The following is a 27,040-nucleotide window of genomic DNA, read 5'->3' as shown; positions in this document are numbered from 1 at the left end:
CCAAACTGATCTCTCTGCTTTTGCCTTTGCCCTCCTAGATTCTATTTCCCACCAAGCAACCAGAGTAATCCCTACCTTGCCACTACTCTGCTCAATATCCCCCAGGGTCTTCCTATCCATTCAGAATAAAAACTATGTTCTTAAAGTGGCCTAGAAGACCACGCCAGATCTGCCCACCTGCCTCCCCACTTCTCTGATACCATTTCCCACCACTCTTCCCATTCTGCTCCAGCCACACTTGACCTTGCTGTTTCTTGTACAGCAAATACACTCTTGCCTCCAGGCCTATGTACTTGTTCCCTCTTGCCAAGATACTCTTCCCTCCCATGTCCACATCTGCTCCCTCTCTCATTTCCCTCAGGTCATTGGCCAAATGTCTCCTTCTTAATAAGGTAGACCACTCTATATAAAATAACAACCCCCAACTCACCCTTCTGGCATTCCCTCATATATTTACTTATATATTTGCTTATTGTCTGTTCTGCCTCTATACTGCAAGCTCCATGTGGGCAGAGTCTTTATTTTGCTCACTGCCATGTTAGAACTAAGCCTGTATCCCAGAGAGCACTCCATATATTTCTAAATGAATGAATTAAAAATGTTACGAAAATTAGTCCAAGAGACTCATGTGAATCATGAAGAGTTCTGTTAAGCAAAGGGAAGTTAAAGCCCAAATCATAAATATTCAAGGATTCATATTATGGAGAAAACAATTCTTCAGTGTTTACTTTTTCAGTAATAGCTATTCACGTATATGAAAGTGATGTTTTTATGATATATGCACAACCTCCTAATTCACAGAGGTAACAAAGAAAGTACCACTGACATGTAAAAAGATAACACACTGTCCATCAGCCAGTTCACTTGACTGCTCATGCCAAATCCAGGAAATTATCCTAGATTCTTCTCTCCCTAACTTCAAATCCATCCCAGGTCCCACTGACTACCCTCAGAGCAACTCCACAAGTAACCCAGAAGGCCATGCCATCATCATCTCTTGCCCAGACTACTTTATTACCCTTCATTGCTTCTCCTCTTGCCTTTCTATAATCCATTCCACATACAACAGTCAGAGTGATTTTCTTAAATGTAGATCAGACATCGTCACTGCTTAAAATGTCCAATGGTCTCCCAATGCACTTGAATGAAAGCCAAAGCCCTTACCATGCTCCTGCCTGCTTCTCCAATAGCTTCATCTACCACCACTGCCTTCACCTACCAGACTCCAACTGAATGGTCTCCTTTCTTGTTCATCAAACATTGCAAGTTTCTTTTTGCCTTCGATTTCTTACACTGATCCCTATACCTAGAATGGGTTTCCCCCTTACATCCAAACGGTTATTTCTTTTGTCATTCAGAACTCCTCTTAAATGTCACCTTCTTAGAGCAGGCTTCCTTGACTAGTCTAAAGTAGTCCCCCAGTCATTCTCGATTAGAGCTCTCTGTGTTAAAGATGAGTATGGTCCCTATTATTAGCCAATATTATCACGCTTTTGTTTTTCTGTTTGACTCTCCACAAGAAGAATGTAAGTTTCAAAAAGTCAGACTCTTTTCCTGTTTTGTTCACCTAAAAGAAAGCCTAATAGATAGTACATGCTCAATAAATTTGCTGAATATTTAATGAATCCAGAGTCCCTATTTACACCATAATCCAATATATTTGTATTATAAAATCTTCTTAAAATTAAACAATAAACACCTGAAATGAGTAGTCAAAAGATATTCCTGCCCACCCCCCCAAGTTTAAATAATCCAGGACAAATTCTATGGTCACGTAACCATTCAAAGTCAGGCATGGTCAACAATAAAGGAAAGAGACTTGGTAAAGATAATCTAAAACAGTGGAAAATTTGAAAGCCACATGTCTATGGCTTTAAAGCATATTATAAACATTTTCTATAGTAGCAAAGTAATATCAGTTGAAATATCAGCTTTGGGAAGTATAAGAGAAGGTGAGAAGATGGCCCAAGAAAAAATGAAGTATTGTATTTGGAGAAGGAAAAGGAAAAACAGGAAGAAGAAGCTGCAAATAGCAGAGGTACACTAGGATTGAAAATTTGCCACAGATAATCTCCAACATGAGTAATCCACACTGGGTAATAGAATATTGACTATAATTACATTCATCCTACTGACCTTGTTCTAAATTATTATGGATTATTACTACGCAAGTTATTTTGTTCCACACCAGAGGTGGCTGTATTTCGCTATCAGATGACATGACCTCTAATTCAATAATGTCTGTAATGCACTGGTATCCTCGGATAAAAGCTGTCTATAATATCTGAACAAAGGTGAATTAGTTATCCAATTCACACACGCAATTAACTCTCTTAATACCTGAGAGACCATGGAGCCCCTTCTGAATTTCCTATCAAATACTACATATGGAGGTCTTCCCTCCATCTGTAGTCATCTTGTGCTGTACTTCATAATAAACAATATTAATAGTTTATTGCCCCCGCCAAAAATCTTACATTAGTTATCATACGAGACCTCATTCCACAAAGCAATGACTCATTTTCCTGGGAAAATGCATTCAATTCAAATGTTATGCCTGTTACTAAAGCACAGTAGTTCTTTATTCTCAGTAATGTTAAAATAATAACAACACCTTCATGAAATACGGAAAATAATTTAATTTTCTTTACTATTTTAAGAACACCTCTCAAAAGCCAAAAGGCAATATTTATTTTGTGGATTAATATTTATATGCTGTGTTCATTCTACATAAAAGACTATGTATTTAAATTTAGGTGTTAAAGGGCAAAAACAAACCAATATATAGTATTTTTTTGCCACCTGTTCCCTTTACTAAGAGCTGAAATTTCACAGTTTGAAGGCAGAGCACTGTGCCTTTGCTTTGTACCCATATGTGATGCCAATGGCTGTATTCGTAAAAACCCAGATCAGAATAACTAGGTAATGTCAAATGTTAAGCAAATACCTATGCCTTCTAAAAAAGGAGGTAATTAATTAATTCTTCAGGGGATGCTCTTCATTTTGTCATCTAACATTAGTGTATCTTCTCAGCAGAAAACAAGAGAAATCCCTAAAATAAAACTTAGTTCTCTTAGCACACATTCGCATTAAAGTTCTCATCATATTGGACCAATCCTAGGAGTGAGTAAGTAGTTAAGTATATCTAAGAATGTTACTACAGTTCAAATGAAATCTGCTTCTCGCCTGGGCTTTCATTCTCCCTCACAACTCCAACTAGGGAGGGAGAGCAGAGGAATAAGGAAACAATTTCTCACACGTGTTTCCTATGTTTTATCCGCTCAAGTAATGACAGAAGTAAGAAGGACATTATAGAAACTAAAAAGCTAAGCAGGTGACATTCTTCACTCCACAAACAATTTAAACTACAAACCAACCTTCCGCATGCTGCAGCACAAGAAATACCGACTCCTCAGAAATGATGTACTTGTGCAGACACACCATGTTGGGCACACAGCGGGGGATGATGGTCTTTCTGTTCCTGCTGTATTCACTGCTTTTCCTTAGACCCTGACAGAGAACAAAAAGGTCAGTTGTACCCTCCGTTGCCTTTGGAGCCTGCTGTGCTCTGTGTTTATCAACCAAACTAATCTATCCGAGTTACCCTGGGCTTCAGAGAAACCACTCATCTGCTGCTCTATGCCCCTCAGTCCCTGGAGGCTCTGCTGATGGCATCTGGCGTGAATCCAGAGAACGGAAGATGCCACAAAGCTGCCATTAAAATCAATTACGTGGGTCAGTGTTTTTATTAGAGATGCTCTCAAACTAAGTCATCAGGATGACACACAGTTATTTCTCTATGACCTTTTCTTAAGTTTTATTTTACTTATGTATATCTTTAAAGCAGGAGACATCGTGAGATCAATTCAAATTCCTGAGACACAAAAGGCAATCCTAGATTAAACGGGCAGTTTTAAAATTCTATTCCAAAAAAGTACAAAGATCATTTTAAGTTTTCTCCAAAGGAACAAGGTATGTGTAGTTTCTGCTGTCATATCCTGGTTTAAAAATCTGAGAAAATGCCAGTGATAAAGTATACTCATAAAAATAAATTTATTTCAGTATATGTCAATGTGACCAACTGCCATGCTGATAAGTAAAAGAAAAAATATCAGAAAAATATAAAACTAATCTGAAATTCATTAATTCTGGATGCTGTGGAAATGCTTAAATTAGGATACTTTTAGAATATGTACTATCACAATCCACTTCAAATATGATTTTGAAATTACAAAATTGAGGGGGTTTTCTTCCTGTATTCATTTAATTACAAATTGAGTAATACAGAGAATCAAAATTGAATTTAGAAAAAAGACAGGGCCAGGGATGTAGATAACACTTTCCCAAATACCTGCAACAAAGACTTTAAGGCAAAATTTCAGCTCTTAGGAACTATAATCATAATCAAAGGTATGATTGCGTGTGGTCTTCACATACTATGCAAAATGTACTAGAGGTGTATTTAAATTATACACTATACATTTAAACAGCATAAAATGAGTCTTCAACTTATCCAAATTATTTCCTCCATACTCTATAACCTAAGCCTCTTTTTAAATGTATGCTATAGAGTATTTATCCACTGTGATGGAAGGACACAAAGTAAAATACAGATCACTGCAAACATAAAAGAACATTCAAACACCCAGAAAAAAATTAAATATTTTCTTTCAGAAGCATAGTTTGAAAATAAATTTCTAAATTCATTAAACAGAAAAATTCTACTTACTTTTAGAATGAATGTTTGTTCTGTCCTTGTGTCCATTACAAGTAAAACCTACATAAAAGACATAAGTAATAATCTCTTTACAATACAATGAAACATGAACTCATAACTTTTTGAAACTATACTTTAAAGGTTTGGGGGAAGTGCTGAAATTGACTCTGCCAAAATTGTTAATTTCCGAATAGATTTTTTTTTTAAGTCGCCAAATCACAGGATTAAAACAGTCTTATCTAAAAGTGTGTTTCCTTTCTAAAAACGCCATATTTTAGAAACACTACTACATTTTCCTAAATTTATTTTAAAATATATTTCTTAAAAGGAAGAATTACTTTAGAAAAAGAACTTTTCCTCATGAAACATATATGGTTTAAAAAAAGTTAAAAAAAAATTTTTTTTTACAGAAATTGAAGTCTCAGTTTTCTTCCTAAAACCTCTAATGTAGCAACTTGCTACAATGTGATCTCAATAACCCAGGCTCTAACCCAAGGCACCCTTCTGGTGCTACTTCTCCATCCTGGACTCATCCTTAACTCCTCTTTTCCCATCAGCAAATCCTGCCAGCTCTATCTTCAAATTGTATCCAGAATCTGAACTCACCTCACCACTTCCACAGCTATTACCCTGAATGAAACAAAGATTTACCTGGATTATAACAATGGTGTCCCAAAAGATTTCTCTCCTTCCATCTTTGCTGCCCTATGGTCTATTCTCAAAATAGCAGGCAGGGTTTTCTTTCAAAAACATAAGTTATATCATGTCACTTCTCATTCAGAGAAAAAGCACACATCCAAAACAATGACCTCAAGACCCCTCATAATCTCACACATTGCCCCCTCAAACTATCCACTCCCCCTGCACCCATCCTGGTGAAAAAAAGAGTGAATAGAGATACGGGATTATGCTACCATATTTATATTTATATTTATAGTTTATATTTTATAAACATTTTAATATTTATATTATATATTTTATATTATGTTAATCTTATCATTTTGGAGACACTATAGCAGAGGTTGGCAAACTTTTCCAGGAAAGATGCAGGTAGTAAATATTTAAGGTTTTGCAGGCCCACACGGTCTCTGTTGCAGCTATTCAACTCCGCCGTTGCAGCTATTCAACTCGGCCGTTGCTGCACAAAAGCAGCCGGAGTCCGAAATGGGCCATCGCGGGAGAATTTACACCACAGAAATCTGCAAACACTGTAAACAGGGCTTTTTTTCCCCACCCCCTCCAGAGAGCTGGGAGTCGACGGTAAAAGAAGATATTAAGCTTAGAAAAATAAAAGAATGGTCAGAAAGAGAAAAACAAATACCATATGCTAATACATATATATAGAATCTAAAAAAAAAAAAAAAAAGTGTTCTGAAGAACCTAGGGTCAGGACAGGAATAAAGACGCAGACACAGAGAATGGACTTGAGGACATGGGGAGGGGGAAAGGGAAGCTGAGACAAAGTGAGAGAGTGGCATGGACATATATACACTACCAAATGTAAAATAGATAGCTAGTGGGAAGCAGCCAGCCACATAGCACAGGGAGATCAGCTCGGTGCTTTGTGACCACCTAGAGGGGTGGGATAAGGAGGATGGGAGGGAGACACAAGAGGGAGGGGATATGGAGATATATGTATACATATAGCTGATTCACTTTGTTATACAGCAGCAACTAATACAACAATGTAAAGCAATTATACCTCAATAATGATGTTAAATAAATACATACATAAATAAATACATAAATAAATAAATAAAAGAATGGTGAGAAGAAACGGGAGTTACAAAGAGGAACCCGTTTAAGACCTGATGAATTTGAAGTAATAGTGACAACTTCATCTTTGACCCCTCTTCTGAGTGCTTGACCTAAACTATTTAACTCCATTTAATTTCAATTGAATATTCCCACCGATACCTCCTAAACTCATCCCTTCCTCTTCCCAAAGCCCTGTCCCCACTAAAACTAAAACAAAACTCCGCTTCACCTCTTACCATATTGAATAATACCACCACCCATGGAACGCCCCAAATCAAAAAGCTCCCTAAGTCTCCGTGAATTCTCCCCTGCCCCCCACCTTCATAATCAGTGACCAAGTCCAGTCAATTCTACCTCCTAAGTATTTCTCTCCTCCACCTTCTACTCTCTTTCGCCTACCATGTTTTAAGTGTTTAATATGTGCTATGTTTTAGTCATGTGTAATCATTGTTAATTCTTTCAATTACCCAATAAGATAGTTTTACCATTCCTACTCCACATGTGAAGATACTATAACTTCATCTGTAGAAGCTATAACGGTAGATAATAATAGTATCTACCATTTGTGAGAATTTCAGTGAGATAATCTTTAAAATTGTTTGGTACAGCCAGTTATTACTATTATTGCTATCACTATTATTGCTTCTTCTCCCTGAAATGTTCACCCAGCCCCTTATCAAACAAGCACTTATCTTTCCATATTCAGCTCAAATATTACTGACACTTTTCTTCCTTTGTTCTCCCACTGTATATGGTACCAGCCTCTTCAGTTTGGTTTTATTTGGTCACTTGTCTATATCCCAACCAGATTTCAAGCTTTTTATCAGCATGTTGTAAGCAGAATAACAGTCACCAAAGACACTCATATCTTAATCTCCATAACTTGTGAATATGTTATGTTTCCGGCAAAAAGGACTCTGCAGATGTAATTAGGGTACAGACCTTAAAACAGATTACCCTGGATATCTGACTGGGCTTAATCAAATCACATGACCCCTTAGAGAACTGTCTCTGTCCAGAACTGGACAGTACAAAAATGATACGGCAGAAGGGGAAATCAGAGGGATTCGAAGTATGAGAGGGACGTGTTGTTGCTGGATACAGAGGTCCACATGTAAGCACTGGAAAGAGCCCTCTAGGAGCTCACAGTAAGCATGAGAAGGAGCAGGCAGCTTCTAGGAACAAAGACCAACCCTTGGCTGAGAGCCAGCAACCACAGTCCTACAACCACAAAGAAAAGAATTCAGCCAACAACCTGAATGAGCTTGAAAGTGGATTTTCTCCCAGAGTCTCCAGTAAGGAATGCAGCCCTGCCAGCACCTTGATTTTAGCCCAATGCAACCCATGTCAGACCTCTGATCCAAAGAACTTTGACATAATAAATTTAGTTGTTTCAAGCTGCGAAGTTTGTGGTAATTTGTAATGCAGCGATAGAAAGCTAATACAGGGCAGAAATTGTATTTCCTCCAACACATAACCTATCCGTCTCCCACAGTAATTGTTCAATAAACATATGTGAATGAATTTAGGTGTAAAAGTTTGGAAGGTAGACAGCAATTTGGGAATGGAGCTTAGAAAATAAGTCAGGACTAAAGATGTACAGTAACTGAGCAATCTCCATAAAAATAACAGCTAAAGACATGAGGAAGTACCCCAATGGAATGCTCACTTTATAGCAGGCACTGTGATGGGGTTTAAGGAATTAAATCACATAATTCATTCAACAATCCAATGAGGTAGGTATACTTTTCTTTCTTCCTTTTTGGCCACGCCACACGGCATGTGGGATCTTAGTTGCCCAAGCAGGAATCGAACCCGCGCCCCTTGCAGTGGAAGCGCAGTCTTAACCACTGAACAGCCAGGGACGTTCCAAGGTAGGTATACTTTTATTAACCAATATTACAGAGGAGAAAACAAACATAAAACTGTTAACCTGCCCATGCTCACAAAGCTAAGAGGTGCTAGAGGTGAAATTTAAACCCAGCAATCTGGCTCCAGGGCTCTTCCTCTTTAACTGCTAAACTATACTATTTATGTCTGTGTACACATAGCTGGAATATCGAGGGTATATAACACAATAACAACCAAAAGTACAGTGAGAAATACACCAAAAACCCCAGAAAATATAGTGGTTCAGACATCAGGAAAAGAGAACGCTTAAAATGAGAGTAATCACCTGTGCCAAACAACAAAGAGAAGCCATGAAGAATGAGGACTAAGAAGGGACTACTGCCTAAGGCAGTTAGGAAGTCACTGATAGCTTTCAATACTACATTATGCAGTCAACTGGTGGGGACAGAAGCCAACTACTCTGAGTTAGTAATGGGTGATAGGAAAATGGAGGCAACATATACATGTCTTTCCAAAGAGAAGTATGTCACAAGAAGGAAAAACACTAAAATGAAAGAGTTAGTAGGATCATCAGGTTTGAACTATTTTCAGAGAGGGTAGACCTATTTGCCCATAATTTCCCTCGGAGCTATATTCACCACCAATCTTGAACCTCCTAGGCATGGAAGCACATCCAAAGAACTTGAACCTTGACAGTTAAATTAACATATCATGAGTGCAAAAGGGGGCACACCTCTGTAAAGGAGGGCTCAATAAACATCTACTGAGTCCGTGAAGACATTCAGTATTCCTTAAATCTCATCTGTTTTCACATCAAGTTGTGACTCTTTTAAGCTATTCATCAGATTTCAATCCTAATTTAAATAACATACTTCTATGTGAAATAGAAAACGTTTCACTAGGTAAAAGGTAAGGAAGCTGCACAAAGCAAAGAACTTTTTTCTACCAGAAACTTCTTAATCGACTGAACAGAATGTACCTGCATAAATCAGGAGTGATATCTCTTTGCTGGTCTCACATAGCCATGAAGCATGAAGTGGATCAGATAAAAAGGCCAAATTAAGATCGATAAACATGGCTGAGAAGGGCTGCTTTGTTTACATTTACTTTCTTCTCCTATCAAGTTTGTCTGCAACTAGACAATGTTCACATTGAGGCAATAAACACAAGAACATATGTGATTTTTTTCAAATGTGCCCTTTGACTGTCAATTTCTCCCAAACAGGTGTTGGCTAAATGATTATAAATTGGCCTCTGGATACACCTCTTCAACTGAGCCGTACAGGGCTGGTGATAATATAATTAGACCTAAAAACATCAGGCTGGTGAATGCTTTCCATCTGTTTGGCAATAATGTTTAGTTAACAGTAGTCTTTAAAAGAAGCACCTTCAACTTCAGTTCTTTAAGTTATTTATAGAGCCATTCTTAACACACCAGCACTCCTGCTAACAAGAGCTTTAGCCACTTGGAAATTATTAGCCATACGGCTGTATACAAAGAGAAACGACTGCATTTAACATCTGTATCTTTCCAAATTTACACGCTTCAACCTCATTTAGAGTCATTTCTTAATGAACAGTGCTACGGCGCTGCATTAATATTATAGTTGCATGCACAAAGATCATAAGGAGCCAAACATTTTTTTAATGCCAACAGTAGGCCGATCTGTAATGAAGCTGTCAGCATAAAGGACAAAATAATAGCTTCTTTAACCCTCAAACAGAATTCGTTCATTTGTGGACTAGAACATATCAATTTAAAAACTGCTTCATGGGTTTGCTCACCTTTATAAAGACAAAAATCTAATTTGGTACTAATTTGATACAACTGTCTTTCCAATAAAAGACTCCTAAAACCATCTTTTATTTCATGATAAAACAAGTACTATAACTAAACCTGTCATGAAATAATTATCTTGGATAGCATACCTTATTGAAAGAATACAATTAATGTATTTTTCCCTTTCATTTTTCACACTTACTTATCAGCACTATATTAGCATATGGTCTAACAGGAGAGATTACTTCATCTTTGCCCGTGGTAATATACAGAATCACTGCTCCTAACTGGGAAAAAAAACACAAAAAACAGACAACTTATCCCTTCAGGATTAGCCTCATCTGCTCCTCAACTCCACCAGCACAATGAGACTTGCCTACTCTTCTTTCGCAACAGTAGCAGGAAAAGCTCCAATTGATTATAAGTCAATTTTGTTAACTAGAATGGGGAAGGCCCAATATTTAACTAGGTACCACCTCTGGAAAGATAGCAGAGGTTGCGGAATATATCAAAAGTATCAAATGATGAGGTTTTTTTAAGCATATGAAAAATAAATTTGGAGAAAAGAAAAGAGACAAATAGCAATAAAGACACTATGATTGTGGTGAGGAATCATGGATAGTTCCCTTCAGTGAAGATTATGGGCCACCCATTTTTTAATTTTTTTAGATACTTAATTTAAAGGTTGACATTCAAAGTCTGTAAGTCTCTAAAAGTAAATTCAACTCCAATTCCTTTAAAAAGAAAGACTACCTGGGTTATCTGAGGGAATATCTATCTCTACTTTGGTGCCAGTTACTTCACAGGACTCCAGAACAATTAATAAAAGTGTTTTTTTTAATGTTTAAGAAAAGCTTACAGAGATAGCCATACCAGACAAACAGCGTTTCCCTTAACAGTGTCACAGTACCATTCGTGTTGACCGGATGTCATCTAAATGGACTTCAATTGTGCAAGTTATACTGCTGGGAATTCACACATAAACAAACATACCAGAAAAGAACGGGATCAACATAATAAAGAAGCCAGAGAAAACAGAGAAGCCCAATTCCACAAGTTAGAGAGTCTTTTTCAACATAGTTCCAGATAAATAAGATTATACTTACTGTACTCTCTTTTTTAAAAAAGTCCACACTTAACTTGACCATTATTAGATGAGTTATTAACTAAACTCATCTTGGCAGCATTATAGGAGCTAGTAATGTTATTCTTCTGTAGAAATGGTTTTGAACAACAAACCTAAAGCACTAAACCTTTGCTCTCTCTGTCAATACCACATGATGATAATCAAATGTTATTTATTTATATTTATTGCTAAAACCCATCTCATTTTATATGCTTAGAATATTCAAAATGTATTTCTACTGTTGATTATTAATTCCATACCTTATGCTCATGAGACAATCTTATAAAAAATTTAACTACCAGAAAACAAAGAGTACTAGGTGACCTTTAATACCAACAATTCTCCCCACTGGGGTCTAACTTTCTCTTTCTTTGACATCAGAAGGCTAGCAATCAATGTTCCCTGTACCATTGCCCAGCAACTCCAAAAGCAAAAGATACTCAGCCTACCACTTCTGTCCATGAGAAGCTGCAGCATCAGGCGCATCAGCATGAACAGACTGTGTAGAGGAACTTCTCACCTGTTATGCCATGAAATCAATCTGTTCTTAATGGTCATATGCTCACAAAAGTTGTTTCACTGATAAGAACTGAAGTATGAAAAGTAAAATTTGACATGGATACTTACAACTCTATCCTAAAGGACATTTTCATTTACTACACTCAAGAATCTATTTTCAGCAAAGCGTAAAAGGTACCCCTGTGATGTAAAGGGAACAGAAAAAAATTATTTGGAGTCTTACCAGTGCTTTATTTGTGCTAGAACTTCCAACATAGCACAATGTCATGAACTAAGTGAACAAACAATCAAAAAGGGTACTGCTTTGTGGACTGATAGCAAAGCCAAAACATCACGGACCAACTTAGAGCAAGGAGAAATATCTTTTGAAGCGGGTTAAGTCCTTTAGGCTTCTATATAACCTAGAAATATCTTCAAAGGTAGGAACAACAGAACTAATCTACTAGGATTGTATGGATGTAGTACGTAAGATCCACATTTCTTTCCAATTATTAAATTCCAAATTACCATAAATCAAAATATACTTTACACACCATTGTAAAGCAATTATACTCCAATAAAGATGTTAAAAATAATAATAAAATAAGGAAATGTAAAATTATATATATATATACTTTAAATGTTTGTCCAAACACATTTAACTCCCAAAAACGTCCCAGTTCAGTTTACCTAATTCTTTTATCTGCCTTAACTACAAGCATATTGGGGCAGGGGCAGGGGAAAAGAACCACAGTAGGACTAGCAAGCAACACAAATCTAAGCTGGTGGTAAATAACGAATTCCTGTATAAGAAAACAACTAATTTTAGATTTCTTTAAATGCCCAGACATTTACAAAGGTTTGAGTATGCTAATTTTTTAATTAAAAGATATTTCAGCAGCGAAAGCTCTTTCATATGCACTACTGATTCTTCATCAAACGTTAACTTTCCAACTTAACACCAGTATAGCCGGTGGCAGCCTGAAGGTTCACCATCTGCTGCTACCCAAAGTCACTGTGGCCACCTTCAGAACATATGCATCAAAGCCTGGAGATAAGAGACTGAAGGAATACCGCGTAAGTCAGCATAAGGGTGATGACAAACCTAGAGGCAGGCAACAGGCAAGCTACCAGAAAATTCAGAACATCACGAACCATCAGTCACCTCTTAGAACACATACCCAAGGTCACAAGGGACTCTAGTGGCTGAACAAAAAGACAAGAGAAATACTACCTCTAATGGAATTTACTTAAGTAAATGTGATGATTTTTCCTTTAAAAAAAGGGGAGAGGTGGCTAGTTTTTTTAAATCCCCTATAATTTTATACAAAGCAAGCATACAATAAATAAAATGAAATATAAATTGAAGGCGTGTTCAGTCTATGAAATAATAATAAAGGTATATATATTTTTTAGGTAGTCATAAAATAAGGTACGTTGGTTTGAAAGGTTTGTTTTCTGTGTACCATCATATCCACAATCCAAATGTTACCCAAGGTAAATGCACTTTGAGATGAGGTTTTATAAAATAGCAATTAAAAATCCTGATTTCTGGCTACTCAAAAATGTCATTTATTTAAGGTAATGATTATATTCACCACAGTACCTCATGTAGAAACAAAATACTGCGGTGTCTTTTAAATTACTACAAACAGAGAATCTCAAGAACCTGGCTATATATTCATCTTAAAAGAAATGCACTTATATGAAATTTTCTTATACATCATCTTTGATTCCTGGGTTAGTTTTTTTGGTATCTTAAATGTAGTTAGAAGAAAAGCAATATAGAAAGTATTTTTTAGAATATATAAAGCATCTTTTAATTCTTGATTTTAAAATGGCAGCAGATACATTTAGTTTGCATTCATTCTAATCTTAATCCTGATTTTTAAAAATTCTTCCAAGCTTCCACAGCGAATTAGTTATACATTAATTTAAAACTAGGGCATTATTAAACATTCATGTACCCTAAGAACTGTCATAACAAAGCCCATTTGTCCTGACCTCTATTTAAATTGAATACAACCTGTTAAGCACAACTATCTACAGTTTCTATAATCAAATACAATACTGTTGTGAGTGTATGCTCCACGGGAACACAATTCATGCCTCTGTATACTTAGCAACTTCAATAATAATCGTGATGATTTTTTAAAAGATCACAGTTTGTCATTGTGATAGCTAAAAGTAGAGTAAATGTTACCAAAGTAACTTTATCTTCCAAGATGTTATGAATATATTATGAATCATAACGTTAAAAAAAGAAAATAAGCATATTTTGGTGGTGCTAAAAGAGATGTGCAAATACAAGTAATTTACTCAAAATTCAAAGGCCAGTCATTCCCACATTGTTTCATTCCTCCAAGGGGCATTGAAATATGGTTGGCAAAGATTGTTTTATCAGGATCAGAAAAGATAAAAAGGATTTTAAAGATGTTCCTCAGGACTTCCCTGGCGGTCCAGTGGTTAAGACTTCACCTTCCAGTGCAGGGGGTGCGGGTTCGATCCCTGGTTGGGGAGCTGAGCTCCCACATGCCTTGTGGCCAAAAAACCAAAACATAAAAACAGAAGCAATATTGTAACAAATTCAATAAAGACTTTAAAAATGGTCCACATCAAAAAAAAAAAAAATCTTAAAAAAAAAATGTTTCTCTGAAAGTCACTTGGCCAACACCTGGATTATTTATCCTTAGGCGAATAGCTAAATCTAGTCCTGCCCTAGGGCAATGCAAAATACATGTGATTCTCCAGAAAATAATCCAGGGAGTAATTATTTCAACCACAAATATGAATTTTAAATTTCATATTCCTGTTAGCCAAATGTCAATGAATGTGAGCCATTCCTCAATGATGTCTCATACTAGGATGTGAGGTTAATGATTTAGTGAACAATAAAGCTATCACAGAAATGTCTTTTTTATATATATGAAAAAAGAGTTTTACTTTGTATAATTTTTCAAATCCTAGGCCTATACATCTATTACTTCATAAAACATGCTTCCAAAGGACATGGTGTGTCTTTGTAAGAAAACAGGATATAAATATAGCAGAAGGCAGAATATAAAAAACAGAGAAATCGAGTTTAAAACAGAAATGCTGAAGAGCTAGGAAAAACATCCACTTAGGAGGCTCTTCTCAGATCCAAATGCTTTAAAAGCTAGATCTCTACACCTTTGTCATCCTCATTTTGATTGTCTGTTTTCTGTTTCTGCAAAGCAACTTGCCCAAGGCCACAAAGAGATTATGCTAAAGAGAGGTAAAAACTCTGAAGTTCTGGGTTTATAGGCCCAAGTTCAGTTTATGTCATTCAATACCATAATGAAACCATTTGTTCTGTTTCTTTGGTTTGAATTCTGAAGTTCACTTGGGATAATGACTTGACACTGTTAAATTTAGATGAAAATTAATTCAATTATAAGTATAGTCCACTGTATTTAGCTTTAGATCCTTCTTATTTGCATTTGCTAGAAACACCTAATACTCTGGTGCTGATATAAACTACGTCCATTCATACTCTGGTTTAATATTTTCATTCTGCTGCTAAGTGTGTTCCATAAATATGCTCAAATAAATTTATAGGCCCTGGAAACTGAAATAAGTCCCTAAAGAGCAGCAAATATGTCCACATAGTTTTTATATAGTGTTCAAAATTGGTGCAGTGTGTACTCAGTAAATGCTATCATAAGGATAACAGACGGACACAGAGGCTACATCTTCAAGTCAATCAATACATATCCAACTAAGTTGCCAATGTCAGAGATAGCCTGATTCCAATTCGGAAGAAAACGCTTCAAGGGCAAGAAAGCTTTAAATGTTATTACTTTTAAGTGTTTTAAATGAGTTTTGTAGCAGATGGAGTTGAAATTCTGGTACTGGCCAAAATTTAACAACGTTTTAATATGACTAGAAATTTTATTTAGTAGAAGAATACAATGTGTTGATGTTCTAAAAAATTCCAAAATATTTTAAAGCATATATGAAACACAAAGACACAACACTCATTCTCAAATTGACAATTTCATCGACTGCAACAATTTCCCCGCCAACAATCTACAGGTGTATTCTGTAAGAGACGGTGAAAAAGGGAGGAGGATGAATGTTTTGACAGTTTTCAAAACTACTCTTCTTGCTCTGATCCTGAACGTGTAGTATATTTTGAGGTGCAGACTCACAGAGTATTTGAAATCTTAAAACACATGTACTATCTCTTTTTGTCCCCTTTATAACTATTCAGCAAGCATTTGTTAAATCCTTACTGCATGGACAGCACTGTATTTAGTTAGGCATTATCAGAGAAAATGAAGAAGGATAAGTTATAGTTTCTGCCCTCTAGGACAGGTTAACAAGATATTTAAGGCAACTAAAGGCATACAAGCTAAAATAATACACAACTGAATGCTAAGTTGTGTTAATTCAAAGAAAGGAAAGACAAGTATTACAGTCAAGGCGGAGATAAGCTTTCAGCTTAAGTCTTGAAGAATGGACTAAACATAGGTGGGCAGGAAGGAAAAAAGGAAGAATTCAAAGAGTTGAAGAAGCTAGAAAGAAAGCATGCTCTGAGTCTCCCACAATTCCTTTAGCCTGAAACACTATTCTAGGAGCTAAACCCTACTCATTCCTCATGTCTTTGCTTTGCTTCTAAGAAGCCTCTGGAGAGCCCCAAGCTAGGCACCCCTCCTACATGTTCTCACAATACCCTAGTGTACTTCCTTCACCCAAAGCAGTTTCACACTGTATTGTAACTGCTATTTCCCACTGAATTATAAACTCTGAGAGGGTAGAGATTAGGTGTTTTATTCACCATTGTATCTCCAGTGGCTATTATCACACTTGACATATAGCAGGAGCTCAACAAATATTTGCTGAATGAATGAATGAATGAATAAATGGGAAAACAGAAATGGAAAAGACCTGGAGAGAAATGGTGAGGAGGCAGGCCAATTAGAATAAATGGTTCCTACCATTTTTAAGATAATGTGAGTAGAGAGGTATCATTCATTCATTCATTCATTTTTTTCAATACATATATATTGAGTATCTGCTGTTTTTAAGTCACTATGCTAAATGTTAAAAATACGAAATTAAATAAGATATAGTCACCAAGCTGGTGTTTGACATGTTATAGAGGCTTATTCTCTAAAGACACATATCTTCTGCATAGGATTTAGACTATCTTTTCTATCTAATAGATGTCTGTGAATACTGTACCAAAATATATAAAAATGTTAATTTTTAGGAAAGAAGGAGGAAAATACTTGGTATTTGAGGCATATGAAGGCTTGTTGGAGGAGGCATAGAAATAATATCAAAAACTACCATACAATATGGATGAATGCTATGACAGATAGGTTCAAGGCATTAAAAGGACACAGCAAAAGATATTTACATTAGACCGTAGAGGTAAGTAAGCAAGGGAGCCTTCCAAAAGAAGACAATAATTAAGAATGAGACAAATTAAGTGAAGAAGGAAAGGTAAAGTCACTCCAGTTAGAGGGGTACATCATGTGTAAAACATGACACCTTGTGTAACTTACAAGTTCCACAGGGCTGTAACCAAGACAGCATGTTGAGGTGGTCTGGGAAAGGTCTTTGTAGGCTTAGCTAAGAAGTTTGGACATTATCCTAAAATTCTATGTGAAGGTATTAAAGACTTTTAATCAAGAGAGTTATTCGTTTTAGAAAAATCACTTTCCTAAAGCATCAGTTTTATGAATTATTCTGGCAACAGTGTTGATAATGAACCAGAGGAAAATGAGACTAGAGGCAAATAACAGTATGTCTTAAAAGGGGGATAAAGAGAATAGTGTATATCTTTAAACTTACAAATAACTTGGGATGCCTAAATTTTGATTTGAAACAGCTGAGGGAAAGATGGGTTAGTTGTAACTAGCAGTACCCAGAAGGTATTGGGTCAACCTGAAATAATTATTCTAGCTATATGTCATCTGCAGGATTCTTTGTCCTATTTTGTTGAAAAAAATTTGTTAAAAACTTGAAAAAGGTCAACAAAGACATGTTGATCAAAATTATGGATGCCATGAAGCTGAGAGGACTACACAATGTGTTAAATTTAACATTCTCTGAAATACAGATCACTATCCCCTAGAGAAACTGCATTAAATAACAGTAAAGAAATGTTTAAAGTTATATAATAATGACTACAAAGAAAACAAGAGAGGAGATGAGAAAAGATGGAAAAGTTTCAGAAGACAGAAAACAGAATGAATCAGACAGATACTACAGACAGCTACAGGAGGGACTGAAGAGTGCTACTGAAAACAGGGGCAGTATATGAAAACCTAAATGCCAAATTGATGAGGACATCAGTCCTCCTTCAGCCACTGGGCTCCCAGAATGCTGGTTGGTCTAATACTAGATCCCTTGGTAAGAGATTTAAAGGTTCTTTTCTAAGAAAACCAAATAGCCTAAAAGATAAGGCATATAGATACTGACATTATTAGGTCTCCTAATAAAACATCTGGATTATTACCCAAATTGAAGGTCACCAAATGCCCAGCTCAACAAATGAAAAAAAAAAAATCCCACCAAACAAATCACTGTGAAATTTTAGAACAGTAGGGACAGGGAGAAGAGCCTATAGGCCTCCAGCGAGAGAAAGGGAGGAAGAAAAAAAATGGGTCGGGAATTGGAATGCAATATATTGGTTTGGCCAAAAAGTTTGTTCGGGTTTTTTATGGAAAAACTCGAACAAACTTTTTGGCCAACCCAACAGAAGACTGAGGAAGAGAATTCCCACAGTGACAAGAAGTGGAAGTGTGATGAGGAAAGCTAGGCAGAAGGCCAAGAGAACAAACCAATCCATACGTAAGCAGAACAAGGAAGGAATCCAAGAGAAAAGACTATGAGAAAACCACTGATCTAATGTACTATCTGAGGTGTCTGACTGCATTGAGACATTTTAAAGTTTTATCAGAGAGTTTAGTAATAAATAATGATAGGGACAGAGAAAAAAATAAGCAAATGGGGGGAAACGAGGCAATTTATTAACTCTAAGAAAAAACCAAAAATTTGTACATGGAAAGTCCAAAGATATTTCAACAGATTGAAAGTTAGGCCAAATTTAAGCAAAATAAAACTAGAAGAAACAAACATAAAACACTATCAATTGGAAAGACAACACACTGTGTTGAAATATCTAAAAACTGGTTATTGGAGAAGGGCAGTACTAAGGACTAAAGAGGCAGCATTCGGCTCAAGAGAAAAAAGGACTTTCTAAGAGTTTCAATTGTGTAAAACGGAATGACTGACTCTGAGACATTAAGTAGCTCTGTCTTTATTCACACTTCTTTACAGTCCCTTCCATGCTGTTTTAGAATTTACATACTGACCTATATCTCTCCTGCTAGACTAAAGAGAAGAACCATGTCTTATATAGCACCTAACACAGTGCCTGCTACATGGTGGCATTCAAAACAAGTTTGTTAAATTAATAAATAAAAGGCCCTGAAAAAAATAATTAATAAATAAATAAAAGGCCCTGAAGCTCAACAGCCATTCAACGGGGCACTACAGATGGGCCACAAGATCTGTAATTCACTGGGTCAGATGACCTTAAAGTCCTTTCTAACCCTGAGATTGTATACCCCAAGCCATTAGGAGGTAAAATGAAACTTGTCCCTTTATTTTGAAATTACTTAGGTTCTCCTATTATAAAACTGACCATACAAATATATTATATATTATACAATCATACTTTAAATACAAAAAGAATTTGACTTCTTTGGAACAAATATACTCTATTAGCCCAATATATTAACATTAATATCGCAGATAAAGGGTTTTGCAAGCATAGAATTCATTTTATACTCTTAATTATAACTAAGATGTGAATTTCAACAATAGAGACAGAATAAGATATTAAAACACTGAACATTATGACACATAACTAAAACTCATGTGTGTGTGTATCAAACACGTGGTTGTCCCTTGTTTTAAAAAAACAGGTATATTAGATGTGGTTCCTTAAAGATGATATTATTAATTATAATCAAAGCCTATTTTGTTTCCTTATATAAAAACTATGGGTAAACTACATTCCCTTAAATTAAGTTTGTGGTTATTAATGTTATCTGCACAATCTAGCTCTATTGTTTACTATTCCTTATCTTCTTGAAGCAGTTTTTGGTTCACAACAAAATTAAGCAGAAAGTACAGAGTTCCCATATACCTCCTGCCCCCAAACATCCACAGCCTCCACTTCTATGATCATCTTGCACCAGTGGTACATTTGTTGAAACCGATGAACTTATTACACTGACACACTATTATCACCCAAAGTCCAAAATTTATATTAGAGTTCACTCGTGGTGCTGTACATTCAATGGTTTTTGACAAATGTCCAACACGTATCCACCATAATAATATCATGCAAAATAGTTTCACTGCCCCGCAAAATTCTGTCTCTGCCTATTCATCCCTCCTCCCTCCTCCTAATTCCTTGCAATCACTGATCATTTTACTCTCTCCATAATTTTTTGCCTTTTCCAGAATGTCATATAGTTGCAATCACACAGTATGTACCTTTTTCAGATTGGTATCTTTCACTTAGTGATATACATTTAAGGTTCCTCCATGTCTTCATGGCTTGATAGCTCATTTCTTTTAAGCGCTGAATAATTTTCCATTGTCTAGATGTACCACAGTTTATTTATCCATTCATCTCCTGAAGGACATCTTGGTTGCTTCCAAGTTTTGGAAATGATGAATAAAGCTGTTATAAATATACACATGTAGATTTTTGTGTAGATATAAGTTTTCAACTCATTTGGGTAAAAAACTAATGAGCACGACTTCTGGATTATATAGTAAAAATATGTTTAGTTTGGTAAGAAACTGTCAAACTGTCTTCCAAAGTGGCTGTACCATTTTGCACTCCCAACCAGCAACGAATGAGAGTTCCTATTATTCCACATCCTCGCCAGCATTTGGTGTTGTCAGTGTTCCAGATTTTGGCCAGTCTAATAGATAGGTGGTGGTATCTCATTGTTGTTTTAGTTTGCACTTCCCTGATGACCTATGATGTGGAGCATCTTCTCATATGCTTATTTGCCATATGTGTGTGTATCTTCTTTGGTGAGGTTCCTGTTAAGGTCTTCGGCCCATTTTGTAATTGGGTTGTGCATTTTCTTATTGTTAGGTTTTAAGAGCTCTTTGTATATTCTGGGTAACATTCCTTATGATATATGTCTTTTACAAATATTCTTCCCAGTCTACAACTTGTCTTCATTATCTTGACAGCGTCTTTCACAGAGCAGAAGTTTTTAATTTTAATGAAGTCCAGCTTATCAATTATTTCTTTCATGGATCACGCCTTTGGTTATATCTAAAAAGTCACTGCCATGCCCAAGGTCATCGAGATTTTCTCCTATGTTGTCTTCCAGGAGCTTTATAACTTTGTGTTTTCATTTACGTCTATGATCCACTTTGAGTTAATTTTTCTGAATGATGTAAGGTCTGTGTCTAGGTCCCCTTTTTTCATGTGAATGTCCATTGGATGTGGTGTTCCAGTACCACTTGTTGGAGCAACTATCTTTTCTCCATGGTATTGCCTTTACTCCTTTATCAAAGACCATTAGACTATATTCATGTAGATCTATTTCTGAACTCTCTATTCTGTTCCATTGATCTACCTATTCTTTCACCAATCCCACACTGTCTTCATTTCTATAGCTTTATAGAAGTCATGAATTCAGGTAGAATTAGTTCTCTGAGTTTGTTCTTTTCCTTCAATATTGTGTTAGATTTTCTGGGACTTCTGTTCCTCTATAAAAAATTTACAGTCATTTTCTCAACATCCACAAAATAACTTGCTGTGATTTTGACTGGGATTGCACTAAAGGTATAAATCAAGCTGGGAAGAACTGACATCTTGACAATAATGAGGCATCCTATCCATGAACATGGAATATCTCTCCATTTATTAAGTTCTTCTTTAATTTTTTCATTAGAGTTTTATAGTTTTCCTCATATAATGTTGTACATATTTTGTTAGATTTCTATCTAAGTATTTCATTTTTTGGAAGTGCTGATGTAAGTCATATTGTGTTTTTAATTTAAATTCCCCTTATTCACTGCTGATATATAAGAAAGTGATTGGCTTTTATACATTAACCATGTATACTGCAGCCTTCCTATTATCGTTTATTAGTTTCAGGAGATTTTTTGTGCTTTCTTTATATAGACAATCATGTCACCTTAAAGGAAGTTTTCTTTCTTCCTTTCCAATTTTCATATTTTTATTTTCTTTTCTTGTCTTACTGCAGTAGTGAGAACTTCCAGTAGGATGTTGAAAAGGAGGGATGAGAGAGGACATCCTTGCCTTGTTCATGATCTTAGCGGGAAAACTTCAAGTTTCTCACTATTAAGGATGATGCAAACTATAGGAGTTTTGTAAATGTTCTTTACCAAGTTGAGGAAGTTTTCCTCTATTCCTAATTTGCTGAGAGTTTTTATCATGAATGGGTATTGAATTATGTCAAATGTTTTTTCAGTCAATTGATATGATGATGTGATTTCTTCTTTAGCCTTTTGATATGCTGGATTACATTAACTGGCTTTCAAATGTTAAACCACCCTTGCACACATGGGATAAATCTCACTTGGTCATAGTGTATAGCTCTTTCTATACATTATTAGATTCAATTTCCTAATATTTTGATTAGGATTTTTGTATCTATGTTCATGAGAGATACTGGTCTACAGTTTTCATTTCTAGTAATATCTTTAGTTTTGGTGTTAGGATAACGCTGGCCTCTGAGATTGAGTTAGGAAGAATTCCCTCCACTTCTGTCTTCTGGAAGAAATTACAGAGAATTGGTACAATGTCTTCCCTAAATGTTTGGTGGAACTCACCAGTGAACCCATTTGGCCTGATGCTTTCTGTTTTAGAAGCTTATTAATTATTGGTTCAATTTCTTTAATAGATATAGGCCTGCTCAGATTGTGTATTTCTTGTGTGAGTTTCAGGAGACTATGTCTTCCAAGGAATTGGTCCTTTTCATCTAGATTATCAATTTTGTGTACACAGAGCTGTTCACAGTATTCCTTTCCTACCCTTTTAATGTCCATGTGTGTAGTGATGTCCACTCTTTCATTTCTGATCTTAGAAATTTGTGTCATCTCTCTTTTTTTCTTAGTTAGCCTAGATAAAGGCTTATTCATTTTATTTATCTTTTCAAAGAATCAGCTTTTGGTTTTGTTAATTTTCTCTACTGATTTCCTGTTTTCAATTCCTATGATTTCTGCCCTAATTTTTATTATTTCTTTTCTTCTGCTTACTTTGTATTTAATTTGCTCTTCTTTTCCTCATTTCCTAGGACAGAAACTTAGATGACTGATTTTATATCTTTCTTCAATTTTAATATATGCATTCAATGCTATAACTTCCTTCTAAGCACCACTTTCACTGCATCTCACAAAGTTTGATAATTCGTTTTTTCCTTTTCATTGAGTTCAAAATATTTTGAAATTTATCTTCAGATTTTTTATTTGGCCTATGTGCTATTTAGAAGTATGTTGTTTAATCTCCAAGTATTTGGGAATTTTCTAGTTATCTTTCTTTCACTGACTTCTAATTTAATTCCATTGTGGTCTAAGAGCAGATATTGTAAGAATTCTACTCTTTTAAAGTTGTTAAGGTTGTTTTATGATCCAGAATGTGATCGTGGTCTACCTTGGTGAATGTTCCATGTGAGCTTGAGAAGAATATATTTTATGCTATTGTTGCATGAAGAAGTCTGTAAGTGTTGATTATGTCCAATTATGTTAATTGATAGTGCTGCTGAGTTCAACTATGTCCTTAATGATTTTCTGCCTACTGGATCTGTCCATTTCTGATACAGTAATGTTGAAGTCTCTAACTATGATAGATTTACCTATTTCTCCTTGTAGTTCTATCAGTTTTTTGCCTCACGTATTTTGATGATCAATTATTAGGCACGTACACATTAAGGATTGTTATATCTTCTTGGATAACTGATCCTTTTATCATTATGTAATGCCTCTGATAATTTCTAATAACTTACCTTGCTCTGAAGTCAGCACTGTCTGAAATTACTAAAGCTATTCCTGCTTTCTTTTGATGCATGTAAATATGGTAAATCTTTCCCTAACCTTTTACCTTTAATCTAATGTGTCTTTTAAAGTGACTGTCTTATAGATAACATATAGTTGGGTCTTGTTTTTTAATCTACTCTGACAAGTTCTGTCTTTTAAATGGTACATTTAGACCATTGATCTTTATGATTATTTACGTCTATTAATTGTCCTGCTTATTTTTCCTATTTTTTTCCTCCCACTCTTCTTCTACCATTTGTGGCTTTAATTGATCGTTTTATATGATTCCATTTTTTCTCCATTTTAGCAAATAAATTATACCTCTTTTTTTACTTTAGTGCTTGCCCTAGAGTTTGCAATATACATTTACAACTAATCTAACTCCACTTTCAAATAAAATTATGCTGCTTCTCAGGTAGTACAGGTATCTTATAATAGCAAAATATTCTTAATCCATCTCTCTCATCCCTGGTATCATTGTCATTCATTTCACTTATACAGAAGTACATATAAGCATATATATACATACATGACTATACATAATTGGATATACTGTTTCTATTAATATTTTGAACAAGCTGTTTTTTCTCTTTCCAGTATTCTGATTATGCTTATATTATGCCTTTTATAGTTATACCACAGTTCTTAGATATCCTGTTCCATTTTTTTGTGTGTTTTTTTCCCTTTGCTTTTCAGTTTGAAGTTTCCACTTACATATTCTCAAGTTCAGAGATTCTTTCCTCGGACTTGTCCAGTCTACTAATGAGCCAATCAAAAGTACCCTTCATTTCTGTATAGTATTTTTTACCTCTAGTTCTCTTTCTTATTCTTTCTTAGAATAAAATTCTTTCTCTCTGCCTACATTATCCATCTGTTCTTGTATGTTGTCTACTTTGTCTATTAGAGCACACAGTATATTAGTCATAGTTGTTTTTAAATTCATGACCTGATAATTCCAACATTCCTCCATATCTGAGTCTGGTTCTGATTCTTGCTCTGTCTCTTCAAACTACGGGTTTTTGCCATCTAGTATGCCTTGTAATTTTCTGTTGAAATCTGTACAAGATATACTGGGTGAAAGCAACTCCAGTTAACACTTTTTTAGTAATGTGGTGGTAAGATGTCAGGAGAGGGGAGGAATTCTATAGTCCTATGATTATGTCTTAGTCTTTTAGTGAGCCTGTGGCCCTGGACTATGAATTTCACAAGTGTCTATCAGCTTTTCCCCAGCCCTAGATGGAACCAGATGGCTACAGGGGACTGGAGTTGGGTATTTCCCTTCCCCTACACACAAAGCTAGAGCCAAACTGGAGTTTGGTATTTCCCTCCTGCCAAGTCAGTTAGGCTCTAATAAGAACAGAATGCTCTGGTGTATTTCAAAATGTCTACTTTTCCCCTTCCCAGAAGTCTGAAGGGATTTTTCTCCAATATTCACTGTGAGAACCTGGTAGAGCTCCAGGAGATAAAACTCACAAAAGTGAGGGTACACCCCCTGGAATTTTTAGCTCTCAGACTTGTCCCTATTGGAACTCTGGCAATTTGTCAGTTACAGTCCAGTTTTATAGCCTGGGACTACTTCCCACAGAGGTTTATGCTGATGGGTTTCTACTTCAGTAACCTGTGATTCTCTGTATCTGATGTCTGTCTCTCCAATGTGGGGGGCAACTATTGGCCCTATGACTTTACTTCTCTGGTAGATCTCAGAAGAGTTCTTACTTTTTCAGTTTGTTTAGCTTTTTACTTGTTGTTAGGATGGAGTGGTGCCTTCCAAGATCCTTACATGGCAGACCAAAAGCAAAAAAGTACTATAGTGATTTTTAAGTATTTATAAACATAGGTTTCAACAGCAACATCATTAGTACTATGCTACACACAAAACCATTGTGATGAATTACTTCATTATAAATACATCTACATCTATAGTACTGCTGAATATACTATAATATACTGAAACTATGATTATATTGTATTTGCAGGTTCTAATTTGAGAATCGTTACTCTATTTTTACAATATACTATATATTTGAACTACATACTAAAAATATAGTAGTAAAGTATATTGTTGTCTTATATATGTGAAAATTACTCTACATTTACTATAAATAATATTCACAGCAGTGATTTCTTAAAAGTTGCAACAGAATAATAAATTTGTCAAAAACAATATGAAAGCATATTGGATTATCTCACTTTTGTCGTAATATACAATCAATAAATTATAGCAATAATTATTAATCCTTATCTAGTTTATTAGTAGTTTTTAAAATGTCTTTATCCTATATTACCTCGATTCGTAAATAGAATGAACTATGGGAAATGAATAAACTAGGAAAAATATAATTTTGTGACCTTAAGGAAGATATATAAATGGAATCATAAAACATATATTTGAGATTGACTTTCTTAATTTTTGAATTTTATTTTAATTTTTTATACAGCAGGTCCTTATTAGGCATCAATTTTATACACATCAGTGTATACATGTCAATCCCAATCGCCCAATTCAGCACACCACCATCCCCACCCCCCCCATCACTTTCCCCCCTTGGTGTCCATACGTTTGTTCTCTACTTCTGTGTCTCCATTTTTGCCCTGCAAACCGGTTCATCTGTACCATTTTTCTAGGTTCCACATATATGCGCTAACACACGATATTTGTTTTTCTCTTTCTGACTTAACTTCACTCTGTATGACAGTCTCCAGATCTACCCACGTCTCTATAAATGACCCAATTTTGTTCCTTTTTATGGCTGAGTAATATTCCATTGTATATATGTACCACATCTTCTTTATCCATTCATCTGTCGATGGGCATTTAGGTTGCTTCCATGACCCGGCTATTGTAAATACTGCTGCAATGAACATTGGGGTGCATGTGTCTTTTTGAATTATGGTTTTCTCTGGGTATATGCCCAGTAGTGGGATTGCTGGATCATATGGTAATTCTATTTTTAGTTTTTTAAGGAACCTCCATACTGTTCTCCATAGTGGCTGTATCAATTTACATTCCCACCAACAGTGCAAGAGGGGTCCCTTTTCTCCACACCCTCTACAACATTTGTTGTTTGTAGATTTTCTGATGATGCCCATTCTAACTGGTGTGAGGTGATACCTCATTGTAGTTTTGATTTGCATTTCTCTAATAATCAGTGATGTTGAGCAGCTTTTCATGTGCTTCTTGGCCATCTGTATGTCTTCTTTGGAGAAATGTAAATGTCTATTTAGGTCTTCTGCC

General features: G+C 35.6%; 1 protein-coding gene across 8 annotated transcripts in view; it reads right to left on the bottom strand.

The window, feature by feature from the left end:
- Positions 1 to 27,040, bottom strand: part of RPS6KC1 (ribosomal protein S6 kinase C1) — a 243,669-nt gene that overhangs the window by 66,337 nt on the left and 150,292 nt on the right. For 7 of the 8 annotated variants that reach the window (XM_082399676.1, XM_082399677.1, XM_082399675.1 and 4 more), the window contains 2 exons: positions 4,730 to 4,777; positions 3,378 to 3,510 (listed from right to left, as the gene is read on the bottom strand). In XM_082399676.1, the coding sequence (XP_082255802.1) occupies positions 3,378 to 3,510; positions 4,730 to 4,777 (181 nt within the window). Of the gene's footprint in view, positions 1 to 3,377; positions 3,511 to 4,729; positions 4,778 to 5,368; positions 26,303 to 27,040 lie in introns of those variants that run through there. The other variant, XM_082399681.1, reaches the window with a different exon arrangement.

The sequence above is a fragment of the Balaenoptera borealis genome (assembly GCF_965194805.1).
Source record: "Balaenoptera borealis genome assembly, chromosome: 1".
In the NCBI taxonomy this organism is placed as follows: domain Eukaryota; kingdom Metazoa; phylum Chordata; class Mammalia; order Artiodactyla; family Balaenopteridae; genus Balaenoptera; species Balaenoptera borealis.
Note: the sequence above shows the minus strand (reverse complement) of the source record. Positions and strands in the feature narration are given on the sequence as shown.